This window comes from Bombus vosnesenskii, unplaced genomic scaffold (assembly GCF_011952255.1).
Source record: "Bombus vosnesenskii isolate JDL3184/JDL3185 unplaced genomic scaffold, Bvos_JDL3184-5_v1.1 scf7180000013272, whole genome shotgun sequence".
Lineage (NCBI taxonomy): Eukaryota > Metazoa > Arthropoda > Insecta > Hymenoptera > Apidae > Bombus > Bombus vosnesenskii.
In genome coordinates this window covers 6,065,704-6,088,970 of record NW_022882930.1, presented here as the reverse complement: position 1 = coordinate 6,088,970, position 23,267 = coordinate 6,065,704, and the positions used below count along the sequence as shown (strand labels likewise).

Here is a 23,267-nt window from a genome sequence, read left to right as displayed (position 1 = left end):
TAATACAACAAAGACGTCGATGGTAAACGATAAAAATAAATAATAAATACTAATGACGAGATAAATAATAATAATAATAGGTTCGAATAATATAAACTCTAGTAAGTTATATTATTATTTATCTCTGTATTTATCTATCTCTATATCGTATGTATTTAGTAATATTTAATAATAATTTATCTCTACTAAGTTTAGTAATTCCCTTTTATTTTAATTTCATCAATGTCCAAAAAGATTGATCCTAAAGATATCTATTACTCAGAACTACCAAATTAGATCGTTGCATATGAAATGTTACACACGAGACAAAGCTACCGAATTAGATTACCGCATATAAAGTAACATTTTCTAAAATAAAACTTCGTATGTAGCAATTTTTCATATATATAGAAGTACAGTAAACGATGTTACTTATTAACATCACATTTTGTCATCTGTTTGATATTTATGTAATATTTAAATTAAAAAGTGGTTCGAACGTTCCAACATCGTTTCCACATTCAACGCTATCTCATCGCGATCATTCGTCAACGTATCAACGATATCGAAATCATGTCTGACCATGGATGGCCCATTCCACTTACGATATCGTCGACGAAACGCGTGTCACGAACTGTCCATCGGTACAAACGATCGATTTGATCGTCAAATTAATTTACTCGATACGAAGCGATATTCTTCTATATTGTATCGTACGTAGCCACTCTATGCAGTGGCTACAGGAAATATTCGCATGTACCGTTATTTTTCAATCAAATATTTTTCCGTCAGATTCTATACGTTTCATTCCCATGGAGCGTATCAAATTTTTCCTAGTCACTCGAAATCACTACTGACTCGTACGAAATTTAATATACTTGGATCTGATTGATTAGTATGTAAATGCTACGATAGATACAACAGCGCGCAGATACTTTTCGTAGTCGTTGTACTTATGTATGTGTGCATCGTGGTTTATATTACACGTACATATGACGCAAATTGGCGGAAACTGAGAGCGTGTCGTGACGTAACGGGACGAGACGTGGAAGCAGAAGGAAACGGACGTCTGTTACGTTTCCGTATTTCCCAAATATAAAGGACGTGAAAACAAGCAGAACGGACGCTTTTGTAACCGATGACCGCGTTACGCCGCGTTTCGACCGCGTTTCGGCCGCGAAAGGGACGAACAGCCAACCACCCGTTCCGTTCTGCGGATTGTACGCGTTTGAATAACAATTTATTTTCGTATAAAATAAGCTCGGAAGAGGACAAGCCAGGCTTTTACGAAGCATACGCAAGTGCGCCCATTGTTTGTAGAAAATTTGAAAACGTTATGCGGATGAATTATTCTATTCTTTTGACGCTATGTTACTCCGCTGAAAGATAAGAAGATACGGAAGAAAACTTTCTCATACGACGCTTCGTGTTCGAGAAAATCGAGTTTGAAAATTTGTCAAGCATACTTGAACTTGGCCAGTCGCGGATAGGATTAGATAATCGACAGGATGTTGTTCTGCACGTGTACAAACTTAATATACAGCGTCTATAGACGCTACGCTACATAATTTAAGTTAAGACACCGATGGTCTCTTGATCAACATCTTCAAATAACAGAACAAACCTACTCAAACCACGTCACTTTCCAATTACAGAAAACTTTCAGTGATCTCTCAGTGATCTCTTGATCGATAGTATCAAACAATACAACAAACCTACTCAAACTACGCCAGTCGCCAATTAAACATACCATTTGTTCGATACCAATCGAGGTCGTAAAGATTCATAACGCTAAAAGGGAAGAATCTATCAATTCGTCGATCTTCCATGTAGAATCGTTAGATATCGACGTATGGCGAGATGAACGATAAAGCAGGCGGACTCACCGGAGCAGCTAACACTTTGTTCTTGTTGACAGTGGGCCTGGTAGCGTGGCAAGGACAGTAGGTGCGCGTGTTAGAATCACGGTGATCGTATTGTTGATGTTATCTCGTTATCTCAATAATCGTTTGGATGCTAAAATTTACATACGAGTCGCTCATTTGCCGAATCGGTTAACTCGATAAAACAAAAAATTGTATTTTTTCAAGATAACCACCGACCAAGCGCTTTGGTAATAAAATTTTCGAAAATTTCAAAAAGTGGAATTTTATAACCATTTTGTCCATTAAATCGCTCGAATGATACGAAATTTGATATACCCGAACCAAATTGCAACGGCGAAGAAAAGAAGGTTTGTAAACTGAAAAGTATAAAAAGACCGCAGAATTTTACAAGATCGATCTATATTTAACAAGAATAATCAATAAATATGATACGTTTGTCAAGGAATAGATGACTTGGTACCGATATGAAAATCACCCACTAAACAATTTTGTAGTACAAAAATGACTAAAATTTATAGTGTGTCAATTTGAAACTGCCTTTAATTAGTATACGAATGGTATATTATTATACATCGTATTTATATACAATGATGTAGAAATATTTTCCGCAGCCACTGTGTGTCTGTCGCAGTAGACGTACAATTGCAAAGCGCATATCTGGCGGTGTTCCTCGCGGATTCGTTGCAATGTCTCCTCGTAGCGAACGTCCGCGCGTTCGTAGCGCGGAGTCGGCGTGGCCTTGTCCTTGGGCATAATCTTTCCTCGTTATCGGACGACGTCGAGGCTGCGGTCGCGTCGGGCTACCAGCGATTAGCGCGACTCCCGCTTCGCGTGCGTCAGCCTTCCTTTTACATTCGTGAATAATGATACGCTCGACCGTTTGTTTCTTTCGACATGGCCATACGAGCGTTCCACTCCTCGGCCCCTTCGGTTTCATAAATTGTTATTCTGCCGATAAATCGTTATATTTCCGATAAAGATCATTTTGTAGATCGGAAACGACGACCTTGTGTACTGTGGATAGAAGAAGACACATTGTTCGAGGGATTTATCATTCTTTCTTTCTACTTTACGGTATTAGATTCGATTTAGAGAAGAAACTTTTGTATATATATATATTTTTTAATAACGTTACTTTTTATTTATTCGAGGGTTAGGTCGAACGTGCAGTTTTCAAGAAAATTGTTCGCGATTTCTAAAGCTGTGTGGATATTTGGCAAAGATTAAAAAGCAAGATAGAAATGCGAAGAAAGAATAGCGAAGTTGACTTTCTTTTAGGTGGCGTTTGGTCGCTCGAACAATTGGAAATTGTCCATGTATTAGCCAATTTTGTCATTTTATTGATAACAAGAAAAATATTCGAATAACAAGAAACCATGACGCAAACATGAATGAAGGAAAACACGTTCGTCAAATGTTGTTTTTTGGTTAATTGTATCTATTATCCCACTATCGGTAAAAATAAAAAGAAAAAAGAGATATCGAAGAACGAAAAAAAAAGGCTAATCTCGGAGATTATTATTTTCTTATAAAAAATGCGATACGAGAATTATTTATTAATATTTGCTTTCACCTTGTCAATAATTTCAGAGTACGTACATGTACGTACATATACGGAGTACGTTATTTTATTATTCTTATCGTTCCAGTAGAGTTATGTTTTTTATTTTTCCATTTCTACGACATTTTTCTTTCATTCAAGCCTGAAACTCTCCGAGTTAGTTATTTATTTGGATCATCTTCTCCTTTTTCATATTATTTCCGCTTTTCTAAATTTTCATTTATTACATAAAGACTAATAGTGTCTTACGATATACAACAAATTCGATTATTTTATACAAAATTGTAGGCTCAATTTCAAAACGTTAAACCTTATCGCATTTTAATAATTCTAATCTCTTTGCTTCCTTTCGTGTAAAATTGGCAAAAAAAAAAAAAAAAAAGAAAATGAAGATGATGAAACCTGTTGAATCGAGATTAATATTATTTCGATATACCGCAAATTATTTCCACGTTGTTTTCGTCTGCTTTTGTTTTCAATGTAATCACATCGGCTGGTGTTTCGTTATGCATTTAATCGAATTTCGTTTCCCTCGGACGCCAAAGAGAAGCAGAGAAAAAACAGAGGTTATTGAATCAAGGACTGATTCTACGAACGACTTCGAGGTTGTTTTCCATCCATTTTGCAATCAACGCTCCGGATGTTTAAGTATTCAATATTCGAAGGAAAATTAAAGGGAGCACATCGGTTGTTTGATTGTTTGTCGAATAACATGGCTCGCCATTGCGTATGTTACACACCATTTTTCTTAACAAATTGTATAATGACGAAATCATTACGTAGGAGGTTTATATTACAAAATATCGCATCGAACTACTTTTACAAGTATTTCGATACACGCTAACTCTTGTTAATGTTTTGAAGAAAGCAATTGGTTTTTAATATACATTATGACACTTGTTCTATTTGCTTAATAGAAATATAAATTTTATTTCATGCGCAAAGTTTCCTTTTTTATATGACAAACGATAAACGAAACGATGGCAAAATTTAAAATCGCGAAACAAGTAAGTTACGTCGATTTTCATTTTCATTAAAATTGATACTCTTTGATATAAAGAGCAGCTACTTCTCGTGATTGTCCTTGTTTCGAATTTCATATTCATCTCGTTTGACGAACGTGTTCGACAAAAACTGGCCAGAATTGACATAACCGGCAAGAAGCTCTAAGTGATGGAGTAATCGTTGGTAATAACACGGTTTCCTCTGATTTTCTTGGATTCGTTTGACGCGATTGTATGCTTTACTAATTAATACTTACATTGTATAACCAGTTTGTATCGTAGATCGTTTTTTATAACTATTGGCTCTAACTATTATCCTACCAGCTCCTTCGATCTAGAGACTCTTAAATGGAATTTAAGTCGATGTTAAATTCTTTAATTTATTAACTAACTTAACAGTTAGCAAATTAACATTGGGCATATTACAATTATTAGATCTTTTTATTAAAAAGGCATTCGTTTTTTTTTTCAGAAACTTTTCGACTAAAAGCTTGTATTAATTAATTTCAATCGACTTTCTAATCAATTTAAAACCCTCGTTAATTGATCCTCGATTCGTCGTTTATTCATTGATCCCATTGCTGTAGAATTTCTATTTTCTCATGAAAACATTCTTCTTATTATCGTATAATACTTTCGCGATTGAAAAATAAATGTACACGTCGTAAACTATATTATTTATGCCATAAATGTTCAAGATGATATCGATCGACAGGTATTACATATATTTTCTTCAAAAAGAACGAACACTCGCGAGAATCGTAATACTCTTAACTATTTCTGACGCAATGCCATCCTTCTTATTCGTCTTATGCTAAAACACTTTACAGAGTCCCAATTCTCTGCATCTGTTTATTAAATCGTTACGTGAACGAAACGATTAAAATTCGTGGATATTTTACATGTAACGTCCCGTACACAGTCTACTCGACTATCCAACGTTGAAAGAATACGCGCTGAATTGCATGTTATCGCATCATTTCGATCTTGCAATTAATATGACGGTCCAAACTTCAGCCTCACCTTGCGATCTATATACACGTAGACAGGAAATATCGCGACAGATTACCACACGATATATCGATGGTATATCGGCGAGGATCACCACGCGACGCAAAATACGCAACACTTTCCTGACGTCAACGTATTTATTGGCTATTACGTTGCAGACAATATTGCGCGTATCCAGCAAAAAATAATGCCACGTAGATTATGCAATCGAAATGGTGAGAATCTCCGTTATCAAGTGACGCTCGGATCGAAAGGGATACCAAACGAACATAAAACGAGTGTAAAGTATTGACATTATCTTTCACGAACGTTATCTTCGAGATCTTCCTTTCTTATGAATTCGAGAAATAAAAAACCTTAAGTACTTGAGAGATTTGGCGCTTCTCGATATCGCGTAGTTGACGCGTGGAAAATTAATAAGAGTCTTCCAGTAAGTAACAATCTTTGCAAGGGAAAGGGAAAGAAAAAGATTCTGTAAGAGTTGTTTTATTTTTACGAGATATCGAATTGCGGAATGATTCTGTGGAAAAACTTACTAACGATTGTTTATCGATAACAACGGTACGTACGGTTTTCAATGAAATTATTAATAGAGAAATTCAACGAAAAAGTAATACACGTGCGTTCTTTCCAAGAAAGAAAGAATGAAGGTTTACAGTAATAATTCGTATTATCCATATTTATTTAACGAGCTTTATTATATGATACTATATTTCAACGTCTGACGTGAAATCGTTACGCAGATTTTCTTTATCGAAGTTAAACTTCAGTCAGAATTTTCTCAAACTGAACTTTGTCGTTTATATCACTCCTTCCGTGAGTTCCTTGTCATAAGCATATTTATCGGTTTCTGGATTATTGATGACACGGACAACCGCGTAACCTTCGAGTTAAACGTTCAACATTAAACCAAATATTCCGAAAACTCGAGACGTTCGAAAGCCTTGACAAAAAGGGGAAACCATAGAAACGAGGGAGGAAACGAAGAAGATGTAAAAGATTGGAGAGCATAGAAAGAAAGAAATATCGTGTGTCGCAACAGCGTGTTTTCTCCTTTTCGTAAATCGAGCGAACGTTAAAAAAGAAGAGAAAAAGAAATCGTTTCGGTTGGAAACAGGCGAATTCCGCGGACTGGACATCCTCGAAGACTTTTTAATCGTCGACTGCTAATAGCCCATCGTCGTCTGCCAGGTGAGTCATCGTTCTGCATTCGTTCCATCGGTCAAGCCTGGAGGTGACCCTATGGAGTGATCTCGCGAGGATTGACCCACGAAAAAACGCCGGAAGTCAGCCACGTAATCCACTCGGGCACGCCAAGGCCTTCCACGAGTACGAGCCCTAAACGGTCACCAATTATCGTCTAGCAAGCGAGCGTCCTCTGGCTTTCAATAGCTTTTCATCGTTTGTTACGTTCATACGATGGAACAGCCTCGAATTTTTCGATCTTTTATTCGTTCTCTTATCGATGCATCTTCTGTTTAAAAATCTCAATTTATATGTTCTTCGTCGAAGAACGAACAGATTTTATTCCACGCTACCGACTTGCGGAATAATCTCCTGTCACGTTCTTTATTTTTCATTAGAATAATTCATTACTATGTATATGTACTATGTAGTATGTTTTATTCAGTTTTACAGCTAAGAATTACACTTGCTTTACAATAGCCTACTTTTGCAAAGATATCTTACAGAGTGATTCAATAATATATATACTGCATAATTCATTAAAAAGATCCAATAGAAACGTCAACAAAGGCATAGCTCCATCCATTTTGTCTCTAACACTGACTGCGGTTGCTCTTTCTTTGCCCACTTGGTGAGTCGGAACGATGTGTATCGTATAAACGTCTCATCTATCTGTCCTAAAAATACTCTCTAGCTTATCGCCTTAGTCACAAGCTTCTGGTGCTGCGTAATAAGCCTCTATTATCATGTGACCGTGGTTTCTGGCGATTTTTATCGGCATATGGGAGTCCACCGACTTTTGTTTACGATTTTTCAACGAACGACCATGAGGTTCTCTCGTATCTCGTCCGTAAATGGAAATCCAGCGCCAGTTTCGTGATCATCGTCCACGTCCATTGTTGACAAAGTTTACAAAGTTTGTATAAAGATACCATATTCGACGAACAGCGGAGATAGACTGTGTAGCGGTGCTATAGTACGATATAATTTTATTTATCGATCGTCGTTAATTTAATTCGTTCCAGATCCAACTTCTTTAGATTATAGGAGAATTTTCATTTTATCAGCTACTAACGATAAGAGTACTTGCAGGATGAAATACTTGAAGCTGTCAGTCAACGTGTTAATAAAATGTCAAGCAATTGCAAAAATCCACGAAATATATTACAGCAGACAAGACCGCGAGAAGGCAGACGTGTAAAAAGAAGCCACGCGGAAGAGAAGCGGAAGGAGGAGCAAAATGCGAAGAAAACGATGGAACTCCGTGGCGCGTGTTGCGGCATTTGCGAAACGATTTGGTATTATTATTAGTCGAATCGTTGGAATCGCGCAAGGTCGCGTCACCTCGTCTCCTGCCCCTTCGCGGCTCTCTCTCTCTCTCTCTCTCTCTCTTTCTCTGTGCCTCCTTCCCTTGTATCGTCGTAGTCACGATCGTAAACGCAGGCCCGTGGAAGCGAACGTGGAACGTCCTTTTCGCCGGGTCGACGCTAAAAAGGCGATGACGAACGCCCGAGATTGAAAATTCGGCGCGTGTAGATCGACCTCCTCGTGTCGCGCGAACATCGACCACGTGCGATTAGATCGATCACGGATCGAAACGTGTCGCGGATCGAAACGACAGAAGATAAGAATACACGACGCGAAGCTCCCTCGCGTTCTACCAAGGCCACCTACCAAATTCCCATTGGGGATTATCGCGACAGATTAAGTGTCCGGACATTCGATGTAACACAAGGACCGTATTATTATGGACGATGATATGGTTTGGTAGTTACTACGTAGTCTTGGAAATAATTGCTGTAAGTTGTATGGGGTAAAAATTTCAAATGGGAATTTTGTTATCGGCAAATAGCGTATTATTTAATGGAACGATTAATTTTGTAACTTCTTCTTTGCGTTTAGGGAAGATTAGAGGAAACTTGAATATTTTACATTGGTAAGCATTTCAGATGGAGAGGAAAATCACATCGAGGAGATGAAGATATTAATTGGACAATTAGGCCTGTGATAATTATTTTATATCGTTTGAAAGTTTTGAGAATCAGGTAATTTACAGGCTGAGGAACGAGATAGGCTGTAACATGTACATAGATAAGAACATTTTTCCAAGCGTATTATGTACAAGTTTTGCAAAATTGAGACGGTGTTGAATCTGTTTAATTAATAAATTGAATAGACAACCAGATATTTTACTTATCCTTGAAGATCCAATCAAAAGGATTATTGCTCTTGTCGTAAACTCGCACGGATGATATCTTGTATTTTCTCGTTGCATTCCTCACATTTTCGAAAGGTTTGATTCAAAGCCAAGATTTTGTAGCAGGAAGCAATTACGAGGTCGAAGGTGGTGTGCTGCTTCGACGATAGCCACCGTTCCTGCACTTTGCTAGCGCGTTCCATTCTTTTTTCCGCCTGTGCATTCCCGGCCGTTTCCACTTAACGCCAGAATCCATTTTCCCGTCTATTCGCTTATTTCGCGGCTCGTGTTGCTCCACAGTCTGTGCATATCTTTCCTTTTTCACTTCGAGTGTCGGTGCCTGTCCTCTCTTCTTTTTCTTTGTATTTACCAAAGAATTATGGTTTTAGAGTTTCAAACGTTTAATCGTCCCAAATTTCCATTTTTTACTTTTTGTTTACTCTTTAAGAATTTTTATTCTTAATTACAGATGTAGAAACAGTCATCGCGAAATTAATTTTGCGTACAAGTATTACTCGAGAATATAATGCCATACTTTGGCAGAAGTTTTCTAGTAATTGACACATGTGCCTGATGAATAATCGAACTAAATTACGATATAAAGATTTCGTATTACATGTTTGTAAGTGGTTTGTAATATTCCAACTGATTGTTTTTGGTCGCAGGCAAGTTGAAACCGTAAAGGTTGTTGCGTTTCAAAGAGAATGAACGGAATTTATTAAGTTTACTAGAACAACGATTAGTAACTTACAAAGATAAAATAACAATAATTGAGGCGATAGTATTTTTTTGGCTGAAAGGAAACGTTCTTGCGTTGTCGAAATTACATCTTCCTTGCGAACTCTGCTTTTGGAAAACTATTACCGCGACGAATGAAAACAATAATAGAAAAATAAACTGAAATTACGACTTGTGAAAGACTACGATATATAGGATAAATTTTGATCGTATAAACACAGTAAAATAAAATAGTCGTAGGAATAGTAAAGCTTCTTTGGGCGAAGAACGTTCATCAAAACTAAATCATCGAAATCGTAAACCTTGTTATACACCTTGCTAAGATTCGAAAACGGTTACAATGGTTACAGTCGCAATGTTGATTTTACGACGCACGTGTCGGTTGCGTCGACCATTTTGCCGTCCAAGGACGGTGATAGCGATTTCGCTTCCTAGAACACGAGGGGTATCGCTGATAACAGGCGCAGTTTGCTTCGAGATCACAGCTCGTCCCGAGGTGACCGGTTTTATCGATTTTCTTCGTAGAATCAACGTTCTCCCGACAACCATCGAAAAAGGATTCTGCGTTGCTTTGCCGAATGCCAGCAATCAACCGGTCAGTCTCTCTATTTTTACGCTCGTAATCGTAAACTTTGTTTAAAAACCACGATAGAAGCCGCGCTACGTTCGCAGTGATCCAAACATTTCGGGACTGAATATGATTTATTATACACCAGAAGCCAAAATTTCGGATCACTTTTCAAATTCTAGGAATTATATCGAATTTTTTACCAATTTTATTATTCATTTATTTCCTCCAATTAATGTTACATATCATCGACGTGTAATTTCTTTTATTTCGATTCAGTTAAGAAAAACATGCTCTTTTGCTACATGTTTTCATCATTATGGAAGATCTAATTGCCGATTTTTGGATGTTAATTAATTGTACGTATGTTTCATTGCATATTTCTATTGTAAAATTAGTATTATATAGTTATATAGAAATGTGACACGACGCGTATCATCGAGCTTTAATATAAAAATGAATTTAAAACGTGTTTCTTTAATCACGAACCTGCAAATCAAAGATGAAATGGTTTCCCAATATGAAGCTAGAAATATAACATTGAAATATCAGGAACGGGGAATAAAATTTTATTTACCGCAACAGAGGACAGTGACGCATTCGAGGCGATCGGATGTGGATCCTTCGCGACGTTTCCGGAACAGCGGCGGTTCCGTTAGGATGCAACGAACTGCGCCGAGTAACTGTAAAGGACTCGGCTGTGCTAACCTGTTGCAGCGGCCAACACGTTACGTCACGGTCGTAATGACGTTTATTAATAACGTCTCTCCGGAGAATGGCCGCTGAATCGCGTTTAGAAAGATTCAGAGATTGTAACAGTAGATACACGAACTGAAAACTTACTACAACCGGAAGAATGATATTGCATGACGTTTTAATAAATTTGTCAGATCACGTAAATTTCTCGTGTACAATATCAAGCGAAACAATTCCTCGATCGAATTATTGTTTGAATATATTTAAAACATAAGTGAGATTTGGAATGCTCGTTGTTTGAACGTGTTTGAGAATGTTTGACTATGAAGAATATTCTGAATGACGATTTTGAGCGAAGTGTTTCAATAGTACAAAACGATAATAAAATACAATAAGCATTATAAATAGCAAATACAAATAGTACAAAAAAATAGATAGTAAATAAAAAACATTTTAGATTCGTTAGAATTCCCACCCTCCTTGTGTACAATTTGAACAAAATTATTACATAACCTAATATTCCACATCAAGTTACCACAACCATTTAATAATGTTGCTGAACTATAAAAACCACGCAGATTTATCAACGTCTGAAGCCTCTTTTAAAACATCAACATTTATCTCTATCTGAGACCCGAGTGAAATGAATGTGAGTAAAAGGAAAGAAATCAAACTACCACTGCTACCACTATATCTTTCTAACACTTTTGTCAAGAATTTTAATCTTCGTAATCGTAACCATAACTGTATCATGGTCACATATTATACTCTATATAACACGATACATTTATTCATGGTGCCACACAGTAAACATACAAATATATCACCTTTGCACATATACGTTTGAGAGGACAAGATAACGGGATCACTGGAAATTGTAAAAATCTCGTACTTGTTGCAATTTTACTACTGGAAGTAACGCGGTGTCATGTGCACTCGACCGATTAATTTCTACGGGTCATCTGCATATTCATGAGGGCGCGATCGCTCGCCTAAGCTTTTCCCACGTAAATCTCATTTCTTAATTGGCTCGTAATCGCGTTCTGTTCCCACTGGTGTAAAGGCGCGAGCATCTAGCCATAGGTTATCTCGTTCGGGAGATAAAAAACGATCACCTGTAAATCCATTACGCTCAGCTTCCTGCCAACAACTCGTTCTAGTCCAAACATCTATTTGCCAACACAATAAAAACGAACATCCCGGACACGCGATTCTCAGAGTTTCGTTTCCCGCCGCTGTTTTAATTTGGTCGAGCAAAAATTCCTTTGTCCTTGCATCGTATCACGTGCTTCCTTTTGCTATATTTATTACATGCCTTTGTCAATTATTGGATTTTGATTAATTCGATTATTTTTCTTTGTTATTCATTGGAACCGTGTTGTTATTTGTTGTTGCTTTATTATCGGTTTTTTTTATTTAATAATATCTTGCTGTTTTTCTTTATTTATCACCGTATCTTATGCATAATCGCTATTGTATGTATATCAGAAGCGGATAATTAATCTTGCACAAGATATCCAAGAATGGAGTATCTTTCGTATGAATCTTTATTTTTACTGGAAAAACAACGTGAAAGTTCGTTCTCAAAAATATTCTCAGATTTTTCGAAAATTTAGAGTATAGAATAGCATTTCTATAGATAAATATAGAGATGGTATGGCAGTGTCATAGACGTAAGTATAACGTGAATTTTACGAATTATGTAATCTTAGAATTAATGGTAAGAGTAGCACAATTAAAATAATCAGATCGATCTAACGTTCAAACGGATAGATATGGCGATTAATTGTAATTTTCGATTAATTAGAATCTGTCATCTGAAAGTAACAGGCTCGAAACGAATTTGCGAGTCACGTTGTATCTGATTGTCGTAACTGTATCTCTCGTTCTTCCGTGTTTTATTCCTTCAACCTTTCTATCAGTCAGGGACAAACTCGACGTGTCGTCAGCTGTAATTAGCTTCTGATAAGGCGTTATGTCGCTAAACAGCGATGCTACGCGATTATCTATGCCGTTACGACCATTGATATGCGTAGTAGCGTATTTTGATATCTGATGTTTTGAAAACACAACGTGGTTCTTTCCATTCCAGTAATATCTGATTGCCTGTGTTCGTCTCAAACCTTACGACATCAGATGAAATTTTCTCAAAGGTGGCTCGAAATAAACGAAAACGATACTTGAAACTCGCCTCTTAAAAATTGTAATCGCGTTATAGCTGTAACAATTAGAAATATTAATTGCAAGATACGACACGTAGAAAAATGACTATATTAGCCTATATGAAATATGCAACATCGTATCGTAGAAACAAATATCCGAAGAGAAATCGTAAACTTTAATACAGTTCGCCGTCTATTACCGTCTTATGGATTACTTTGTTACAATACACTCGTGAGCTTAGTTATAGTTTTAGAAGAACATCAATTTGTGTTGCAGGATTAATTTGAATAGCGGAGATTCCACTGTAAACTATTACGTTAATTACAGGATAAAAGTAAAAACTGAGAAGAAAATCATAAATTTCAATATCGAATAGCACGGATTACTCTATTAACCTAGATAAAATATTGAATATCGTGTCGTAAAAATAAAAATCTGAGAGAAGTCATAAATCATAAACTTTATGAACGTTTGTTCTAGAAGAATATCGAATATCGTTTATATTCTAAGATTAATTCGGAGGTTCGACTGTAAATTCTCGGCCCGACCAGGCGCCATCGAAGGCCATCCGACGAAAATTATCTACGGACGAAGCTCTTCTCTCTACTAATGCTCATCCATCACGATAGGTTTCCCGCTCGTAAAAATCCCGGTATCTCCGATATCCAGCGACCTTGAACTTCGTATGGGCGACCCGGTCAGCTTCAGCTCGGACACTGCAAAGCCGGTCTTATCCGCACGGCATATAAATTACGTTATTTTTGCCGCGTTCCGCGTTCGAGCCTCGAGCTGTAAGACGATTACGTGATGGTGGCCTCGGATAGAAAAAGATAGGAGACGATAAAAGAAAGAGGAAGTCGGAAAAGACGGAAAGAGACGCGATGCCCGACCAGACGAACCTGGAAAATAATTAATCGAATCACGTATTGCGTGGCTCCCACGTGAAACTGTGACCGGACGACTTGGCCTTGAACCGGGCCCTGTCAACGTGACTTCCTTTGGCTTATTCTCGCCTTTTCTTTGTCCTGCTCTCGTTTCCCTCTCCTCGAAAATGTTCCTTGCACGATCACGGTTTGCTGAATTTTCATTTGATACAGCGTTTAATCGAGGAATCTGTAGCGATGAGAAACATTTTAAAAAGCTCTAATATTCGCGTGATATTTATCGGAAAGGAAACAAGGTACGACAGTTCATTGGTAGGAACTGTCGGTTGACTGTGAATTCCTAGCAAGTTTGAAAAAGTATTTGCTTTCTGTTTATTTACGCAAATTACTGGCAAGTGGAACTACCTTCTTATTGATATGAATTATAATTACGTGTCTCCATTGTTTGATCAGGAAAAGGCCACAATTTGCATTATTTTTTATCACACCTTTAACCACACCACTTCAATTTTAGTGGTTAACCACACTTCGGTAATTTTAGTGTTAATTCTAAATTGGAAAACCTAGGCCAGGTTACTCCGAATGCTTGAAGCTTCTGTTCTTCTTCTTCGGTCTCGTGTTCGTCATCTTTGTGCGGCTTGTGCTGACACGTGGAAGTAAAGGAATATTTTGGTGGTTTCGTCGGTCCATAGGGTGACCTTGAACTTTTTAGATTCCGTTATGAAATTGACATCAGTTATACATCCGTCTAACAGTTTCTCTTCGTTTGATTAAAACTCTCGTTTACGCTAGTTTACGATATTATTACGAGAAGTTCTTGGCCTCAGGTTATTTTCAGGCGAGTGCGGTTAATGAACGCTGTACGTTTTCATGGGCGATGTAAAAGTTGGATGATATTTTGCTTTCTTCCTTTTCCTTTTTTTTTTTTTGGTTTGTTTCGAAGCTTCCTGCTAGTAACGCAAACGGTGAAACTGTCTTGTAAAATTTTCTGAACAACGAAGGGGTGTGATACGATCGTAATGTTAATGGTATTTGTTCGTTTAGATTGAAAGAGCCATTTTCATGGCAATATAAAAATGAGATATTCTTGTTTCTGGTCTCAATATTTCTGGAAACGATGAGTGACGTTTTTTTTTTATCTTATCTTTCAAAATTTAGCGTATAACAACGTAGTAAAATGGTAATATTAACAATATTTAGATTGAGATCTGCATAGACATGGTTCTCATGAAAATGTAAATATCACGTGTGTTATTTTTTGCATTTTTGAACTTCCATAAATCATGGATAAGTTTTCGCAAAAATATTTACGACTTGTCTGAATGTCTATCGTATGTAACGAAAATGTAGAATAAGATTTAGGTAATATTTGGATTTAGATACGAATAGTCAGGGTTAGGTAGCTATTTCAGTAATTTTCACGTTTGTAGTCATACGAACTAGTGATTACCGATGCTAATAAATAGTAATTGATAATAGTCGTTAGGTAAGCATGTAATTTTCTTCTGAAACTTATATATAACGATATGGAATAATGGAATGGTAATAAAGTTTAGATTGGAATAATTACGTTAGTTAGTAATTACCAGTGATTATATATTTACAATCATTCGGATATAGTTACGTTTTATAACCGTGCGTAATCATTACACTTGACAATAAAAAATAATCGATTATAGATAAGGTAATAGTCGTTAGGTAACTGTTAGGTAATAGACAATAGGAGCTACTGCTTTTAAGTTAGAATGAAACCTATGTAGCCTTAGATCACTAATGATAGTAGTAAAGAACAATGCCTAAAGTAATCAATTTGATACTCGTTTAATTATTCAATGACACTCGCTTCGTCTAACTCAGATTTCAGTAATATGTATATATTTGAATCATTCATGATTGTTCCTCATTATACAATGATAATGTAAAAGCACTTGCAATTAGCTGAACTTATCAAGCATAAGCATGCGATACACACGTTCTTTGAAATCCTTGACTGGAACATTATACAATCAATCCTTTAAATTATTCCAAATTAGCGTAAAAAATACAAGGACAACCAACTAGAAACGAGTTATCGAGCATTGTCATCAAACTTCGTCGGCTTCTGTACAGATCGAAAAATGTCGGAAATCGTTAAGTTAAATTGTTTAGAACTTGAAGAAGTAATCTTCAAACGACGTCTTTCTACATCAATTGCCTTCGTTAGATAATGAGGTCTAGAATTACGCCATATAAATATCGTTTACCTTATTCAATCACTCATGGCCAAGCATATTTTCTGAACCATTTATATCCACGTTTAATTTTTTCACTGTTCTAAACTCGCAAAAAGCCCTGAGGAATTTCCGAAATACCTATCGATATATTTGCTACAATATACAGTCAGTTTTTAAGTTAAACGTTCGAAAGATTTTTCAAGAAAGATAAAAATTCGATTCAGAGAAATTTACGAGCGAGATTCTGCTCGACACCGATGACTCACGTTACCTACGAAGAGTTAACGGTCTGTACGTACACGAAACACGTGGCACATTCTGGTATTGTTGGCCGATCAACTAGATGTTCATCGCATGGCGCTATAACAACGCGTGCAATCGATTCATTCGATCGATATGACTAAACAACATCGATGGGATCGTGTACTCATGGACTTATGCTCGCGTTGGATATCGTCGCCGGTGTCATACATCGTCAGGTGAAACGGTGGCTGTCAGAATAACAGGAAATCAGACACTGACGAGCACGGCATCGATGTTACCAAGCTTCAGTTTAGTAATTGCGACACCAGCCGGACGATAACGCCGTCGACAGGTGATTACGAATATCAGGTGTCTTTACACATCCGTTGTTTGCCGTATGACACCGTCGATGTTTTTCGATCACCTGCGAACCATCGGCGTGCGCAAACCGTCGAGTGAAAATTTTCCTTCGGGTTGACGACTGAGTTTTAAACCTCTTTCAGCAAATCGGATCAGATCGATAATCTAACTAAAATCTCACCTTCGAACTTCTTTCTGTCTTATAGCTGACTTACAGCTCGCAAAGTAGACTTACAATGAAACAGCTGTATAATTCAACAGAGACACAGATAACTATATAATACAAATTCTATATAATATCGCCATTAAATGATCAAATAATTCGATCGTGAAACAATATCCCGTTCTGCTCTGTTAAAGTTCGACAAAATCTCGATTCACCAAAAAATGTCTAGCCCTGAAAACACCTATACCTCAAAAATCATTCTTATTTTCTAATCGTTATAAAATTACTCGTCCAGCAAAAATCCAACATCCATCTCTCTACGATGCATCTTCCTTCGACAACCTGCAACGTACAACCTCCTTCTCGTTTCCACGATTACGAGACATTTGATTATTCGCGAAGCAAACACGATCAGCGAACACGTGTACGCGATGAATCGTCCGTGCAGAATCTTCGGCCCTCGTTCAGCGTAAGAAAGGATTGACCTCGATGGCCGGTCCCTGAGTAATCACGGTCGTCTCCTTTGGCGAACCGAGAACGAACTTTTTTTCAGTGGCGGGTGCACGCTGTTCTCTCCCTCTTTCTCTTTCTCTCGTCGCTGTTTCAGCAGCCAGCACGGCTTGTGTCAACGGCCTGGCCACTATTCAGCGCAAGTGCGGGCCGCTGGTCAGCCGCTGGCGCGGGCGTCGCGACGAGAGAGTGGCAGAGGTCGTTGCCACGGCGCCCGAGCCTCTTCTTCCGAGCTCGTCCCCCTCTCGTCCAAGCCTCACACCCGACTTGATAACGTATTGTTTCGCGTTCTTTCGAGCGTTCGCCAAGCGTTCCTCTAACCCCTTATCGTTCGCTGCTTGAACTTGACGCGGTGAACTCGCGGTCTTGGTCCTTGCACCAACGCCGATGACATCGTTTCTTCGATCATCGATCCGTAAATGATAGTACCGAGTAATCGATTCAGTGATCGTTGATCGATGATACTAAGTGTTAGAGCCTCGGTGTGAGCTGGCTGATTTTCAAACTGTCGCAGTAGATCGTAGTATATAAAATTTCTGATTTTTTGACCATTTATGATCTTAGTGAATTGTACGAAGGATGTACTTGTGTATACAGTCTTGAGAATATACGGGTATATCGCGTAAACGTTACTTGAACACATTGCAGAGAGATTGGTATTTCGTGTGGATCGTATGTTGCAAATTTGAATGCAGATCTTAATGATATTGTTAATATATTAGGAGCATACATTTTGTTTATCATACGAGGTACGCGATAAACGTCGTTTCTTCAAGTTTTTATTCTGCGCCCTGTTTTCTGTCTAATTTTGAAGATGATATAGAAATCATTTTAGGACTTTTGAGCGGAGATTAGGTGTTTTTATAAATTACAATACTCGATAACTCAAGCATAGAATAATTACAGCTGCTATTCGATCGATCTAAAAACTAAATGGAGAACTGTTTTATGCTATGGAAGAACTAACTTAAAAGGAGTAAATACATCGACGTGGTAGATTAATGTAGAAATTGTTTCGCATTTGGAATAATTCTTCGAATTCAGAAAAATTCTCGAGAAACACAGCATGCTTTAAAGTGGTTCAAACGACGATGATCGCCGCTATTCTCGCAATTTCGCATCTTCGGTCTTCGATGTGATAAATTCCTCAAAAGTAGCTAAAATTCCAAGAATATCATTCTTCTACTACGAAAACGCGAAGAAATCACATACGATACGCGTACACCCTATAATTTCCATTCGATTAGCCCTAAAGCAACCCTTCAAACGTCTAATCCTCGAGAAATTATATACACGGGATTTTCCAATCGCGAAAACCAAAGTTACAGTTTCGTTTGCTCGATCTGCATTTACTTTCTCCCGGGTTTATTCGGTTTCTTTCTTGGAGCGCGGCGAATAGTCGCGTTTCTGTTTAGAAAGTGGGGAAATTGAAACGCAACCCGGGATAAAGAAAACGTTTAATCAATTCGTGAAAAAGGCGACGGGTGGAGGAAAAAGAGGCGGCTGGTCGCAGCTGGAGCGAGCGAGAAACGGCGAAAGGGGCTGAAGACAGTGGAAGAGGGACGAAGCGGGCTCTGGGCGCCGCGTGGCAACGACCTCCGGTAACTCTCGCGCTTTTTCACCGCGAACGAGTTACGGGGACGCGAGATTTTTCTCCACGGCCGCTGCTCACCGTTAATAACGCGAACGTGAGAATTGCGTCACCGACTATCGCGTTCGACTCGGAAACCAAATGTATTTATAGGTGAGTCCACGCGTGTGTCCGCTCGTGTGATGCTTCAGATCGACGATGAGATTAATAATTGGTTTGTGGTATTTATTTGTTCATCTATTTATTTATTATCAGTTTATGATTAGGAAAAGAAAAATTCGTTTAGCGAAGCGAGAAAATATACGAAGCAGGCAGGACAGGTAAGATAAAAGAATAAAATATAATAAGTAAGAAGAAGTAACCAGGGTATACGACTAAGAATTAAGATAGAAAAGATATAAAGTCTGTCTTAAGGAGGATCTTAGAGATCCCATAGGTTGACTAAATATTGTATATCGATTTTTCGATGGATAGAGTTAATGAAATTCATCGTGTTATTAACACAGCTATGGTATGCATACGCGGTTCGATGTTGCTCGAACGAAAGCAGTTATTTCACATTCTTCTGGAAGTTACATTTATGGAAGCTAAATATGCGATTGAAGGACAAGTTATAGAACCTCTAAGAATTTTATATACGAACGTAATATCGCGTATGATTCGTCCATAGAGTAAGGGTTAAAGATCCAAGCCCCTAGTAATATGATCGTTGTTGCGGAAAGTAAGTGGTATACATCTGCCAGGCAATGTTGAAAATTTGTATCGAACACTCTCTATGTCTCTCGTGCGAGATTTACAGTATTCTAAGATGTCTGGTCAATTGACAATGAGAGAAAAATAAATAATTCCAAGAGTGTTTTTTCTTTTAGAAATTTAGATATCCTATGAATTAGATCTAGAGATTTATAGCCACGAGAAACAATGTTTCCGTAGTGTGTTCTAAAAATAAGATCGGATAAAGAAATAATGCCAAGATCTTGTGACATTGCTCGGTTACATTAAGCATTTCTCCATTAACGATATAATGAAATATGAAATTATTTTCTATATATTATTATCGAACATTGTTAATTCAAGTGGTGGAAGAGATACATATATAATCTCGTGTTTACGAGTCACACGCAATTTGTTAATAGTAATTACATTCCTGTTGAAATAAATTAACTACGAACAATAATACAAGCAGTGGTACGGAATTGAAAAATAAATAGAATGCATTATTCATTACTTTTCGATCTTATCTCCAATGATTTACAACTTTTTATAATAACGTAATTTTTCCTATCAATTCAACTATCAGTACAATCGTAGACGCAGTCTTCAACACTTTTGTCCCCCATGGGAGACTTCAGCCATGTGGATCGCGTGAATCAGCTCATCGAATACATGATACATAATATTTAGTAGGTGAACAAAAATCTCTGCGTAGGCTCTGTTTATTTATATTCATAAAAATCTATGCATAAACTCTGTTTGTTTAGTTAATGCTTATTATTATTCAGAAAAAATTTTGATTTCCATAAATGTCCGCAGTCTAGACACTAATTAGCTATTATGTTTTTCTATCAGTTGTACTTTACACGAAGAGCATACCGGTATCGATATACTCGATCGATGTATCATCGAGGCCGACAGGCGGGCCAGTTAATACGGATCACCGATCGCTGGTCACGGGTCAAAGGTTCGACGGTCCTGTGAACGCGGCATAATCGTCTGCCGGCAAGCGGGCGGCGGTGTTCGAGCAGGCGCAAATGTGACCTAATACGGGGGCAGTCACCTCTGCTTGCTCCATAGTGGCACGTTTGCGAGAGGGTTCTATTTGTATCTCGTTACTTCCGAACAGCCGTTTCGACGACATCGCAGAACCATTTATCATGAACTTCGATCTTCTGTCATTGGATTTCTTTTTTTTTTTTTTCTTTCTTATTAATAGAAACTCTTCGCGCATTCTGTGTAAATCGAACAATTAACATTTGACGTATTTCGCGGTGATCGCGAAAAAATACATCTATTTTAAGCTCTTTCGCTTAATCGTCATTTAGTACGTTTCATTTAAATGTAAAATTCTTATATTTCGATTTGAAATTAAAATGAAATATCCTATATTCGCATAATTGAACTCGTCAATGCGATTCATATCTTTAGAAACATAAATAAAAAAAATGAGGTTTAAATGTAATACATGGAATTTTCCATATTTTCATACTTTTTCTTATTCTCATAATGCGGAATAAACGTTCGTAGTCTGAATATAACAGGACGACGACATAGAAAAGTGTCTTTTTATTCGACTGGCGAGAAACGCGTTGCTTCGAAGAATTATTAATTATTAGAGAGAGAAAAAAAAAAGAAAATTCAGTATTTAGGATTACTCATTATATCTGTAGAGACGCCTGTTTGGGGTGAGGGAATCATCTTAGGAGGGGGCAGCACGAATTCTGTCAGTCGCGAATCGGCACTCATGCGAATAAGACGGTATTCTATCTATTCGGACTATCGTTTCCAACGTATTTCGTGTCTGCCTGAAACTTTCGTTGTTCGTTATTTCGTCTCATTCTGTCAATTCTACTTTTTCTAACATACTACTGCGTGATAAAACTGTTCGAACATGATAAAAGGAATTAAATCAGATTTAATTAGATCCGTATCGATATGTAACTTATTAGTGGTATTCCGGTACTTGGAAAGGGTCAAGTTTAATAATTGACGAGCAACGACCATTGCAAATCAAATTAACACGTGTCACATGTTTCGTAGGAAAGGCAGTTTCGTTTCTTCTTTCCCAAGCAACTTTCCAATTACTTCATAATTGCTTGTCTAAAGAATCGTTTCAGATCAAACATCATTATTTATTTCGTTAATTCCAATTCCCATAACCACTACAATACGTTAAAGTTCTTCCAAATGCAAAACGAACAAACAAACAATTACATGACCAACCCAACATTTTCTTTATATTCAAACATCGACGATATTTCAATGACCTGAACCAAAGAATGTTCACTAGCTACAAAAATTATTTATATTCGCTGTAACCAAGTATATTAAATTCCGTGCCATTAGTACCTTCGTATAACTACGAAAAATTGATACTGTGAAAACGAAATGTATGACCTGCTAGACAAAAAAAAAAAAAAAAAAAAATAAAAAGAAAGAAACGCTTCGTTGGAAAATAAATACGGTATGTACAAATACTGTTTGTACGTATTATATAAAATGGACCAGCTTGATAGAGGCAGTAGAAAGAATAGCGTCGTCTGTCGTAAGTAGAACGTACAACGCGTGTGCGTGGAGTTGGCGATGTGACGTCGATTTTCAGGCGATCAGCTCCGGCATTCGATACACTTGTGGTTTCAATTAACGTGGATAGGCAAAGAGGCTATCGTGGAAGTCGTTCGTGACACGATTACAGATATCACGTGATTTTTGTCGAGACCTATTTGTCGATTGAACCGCGACGAACACTCGCAATTATACGGTCTACCGTTCGAAAACGAGTTGCCAGTTCGTTCACCGTACGTTCTATGGTCCTCTATTTCCTCTCACAGGAACTCTCTCTCTCTCTCTCTCTTCTCTTCCTTCTTCCTTGTCCCACCCTGGCCACGCTGGAGTACTTAACATACTGCTCTCGATACATTTTTAGGCGTGCTCTCAAACGTATTTTACGACGAACGAACGAGCATGAAGGGGCGGACGTGTAGCATGCGCCAGCCACACGCGTTTCTCGATCCTTCGTTCGCTGCGAATTTCCTTTATCTTCGCTTTTCTCAACGAACTATCGATCTTTGGTACCAGCGAGCGAAATGGTATTCGGCGATCGAAAGTGATCGACTTTTTGCGAATCGCGCGCTCCATCGAAGTCAGGTTGAAGAAATTGCTGAGAAACCGCGAAAGAAAGGAATGATCCATTTCGAGTGTCACTTTCCTTCATATTTGTATCTTGTAATTTGATCGTACGTAATCTACGATATGTAGCTTGTTTGAACTTGGTGATGTGTTATTTATGGTTATATCTAGGTTTCAGAAGATCATAGATCGTCAGAGCCTGGAAAATGATTTACGAACGAATGTGAGATATAATTTGCAATCTCTCTTATGTTGATACCGCGTTGTTTATACCGTTTAAGTACTTTCATGCTAGCTAACTACGAATAACAGAGTATTTTATTCTACTAAAATATTTATCACATTCTCTTTATATTCTATTTATCGCGAAGCTACAACTTCGCTAGTGTCGTAATCGGACGAGGTAGATAATTACAAATTCTAGAATGAATATGTAAATACATTCTTCTAACACTGTCTTTCTGCT

General features: G+C 37.6%; 1 protein-coding gene across 2 annotated transcripts in view; it reads left to right on the top strand.

Moving 5' to 3' along the window:
• The window catches only part of LOC117231422, a 237,850-nt gene that overhangs the window by 129,588 nt on the left and 84,995 nt on the right, over positions 1-23,267 (top strand). The window contains exon 1 of one of the 2 annotated variants that reach the window (XM_033489856.1): positions 9,604-10,156. The exons of the other annotated variant lie outside the window; for it this stretch is intronic. Within the exon in view, the coding sequence (XP_033345747.1) occupies positions 9,902-10,156 (255 nt within the window). The 5' untranslated portion in view covers positions 9,604-9,901. Of the gene's footprint in view, positions 1-9,603; positions 10,157-23,267 lie in introns of those variants that run through there. 2 annotated transcript variants of the gene reach the window in all.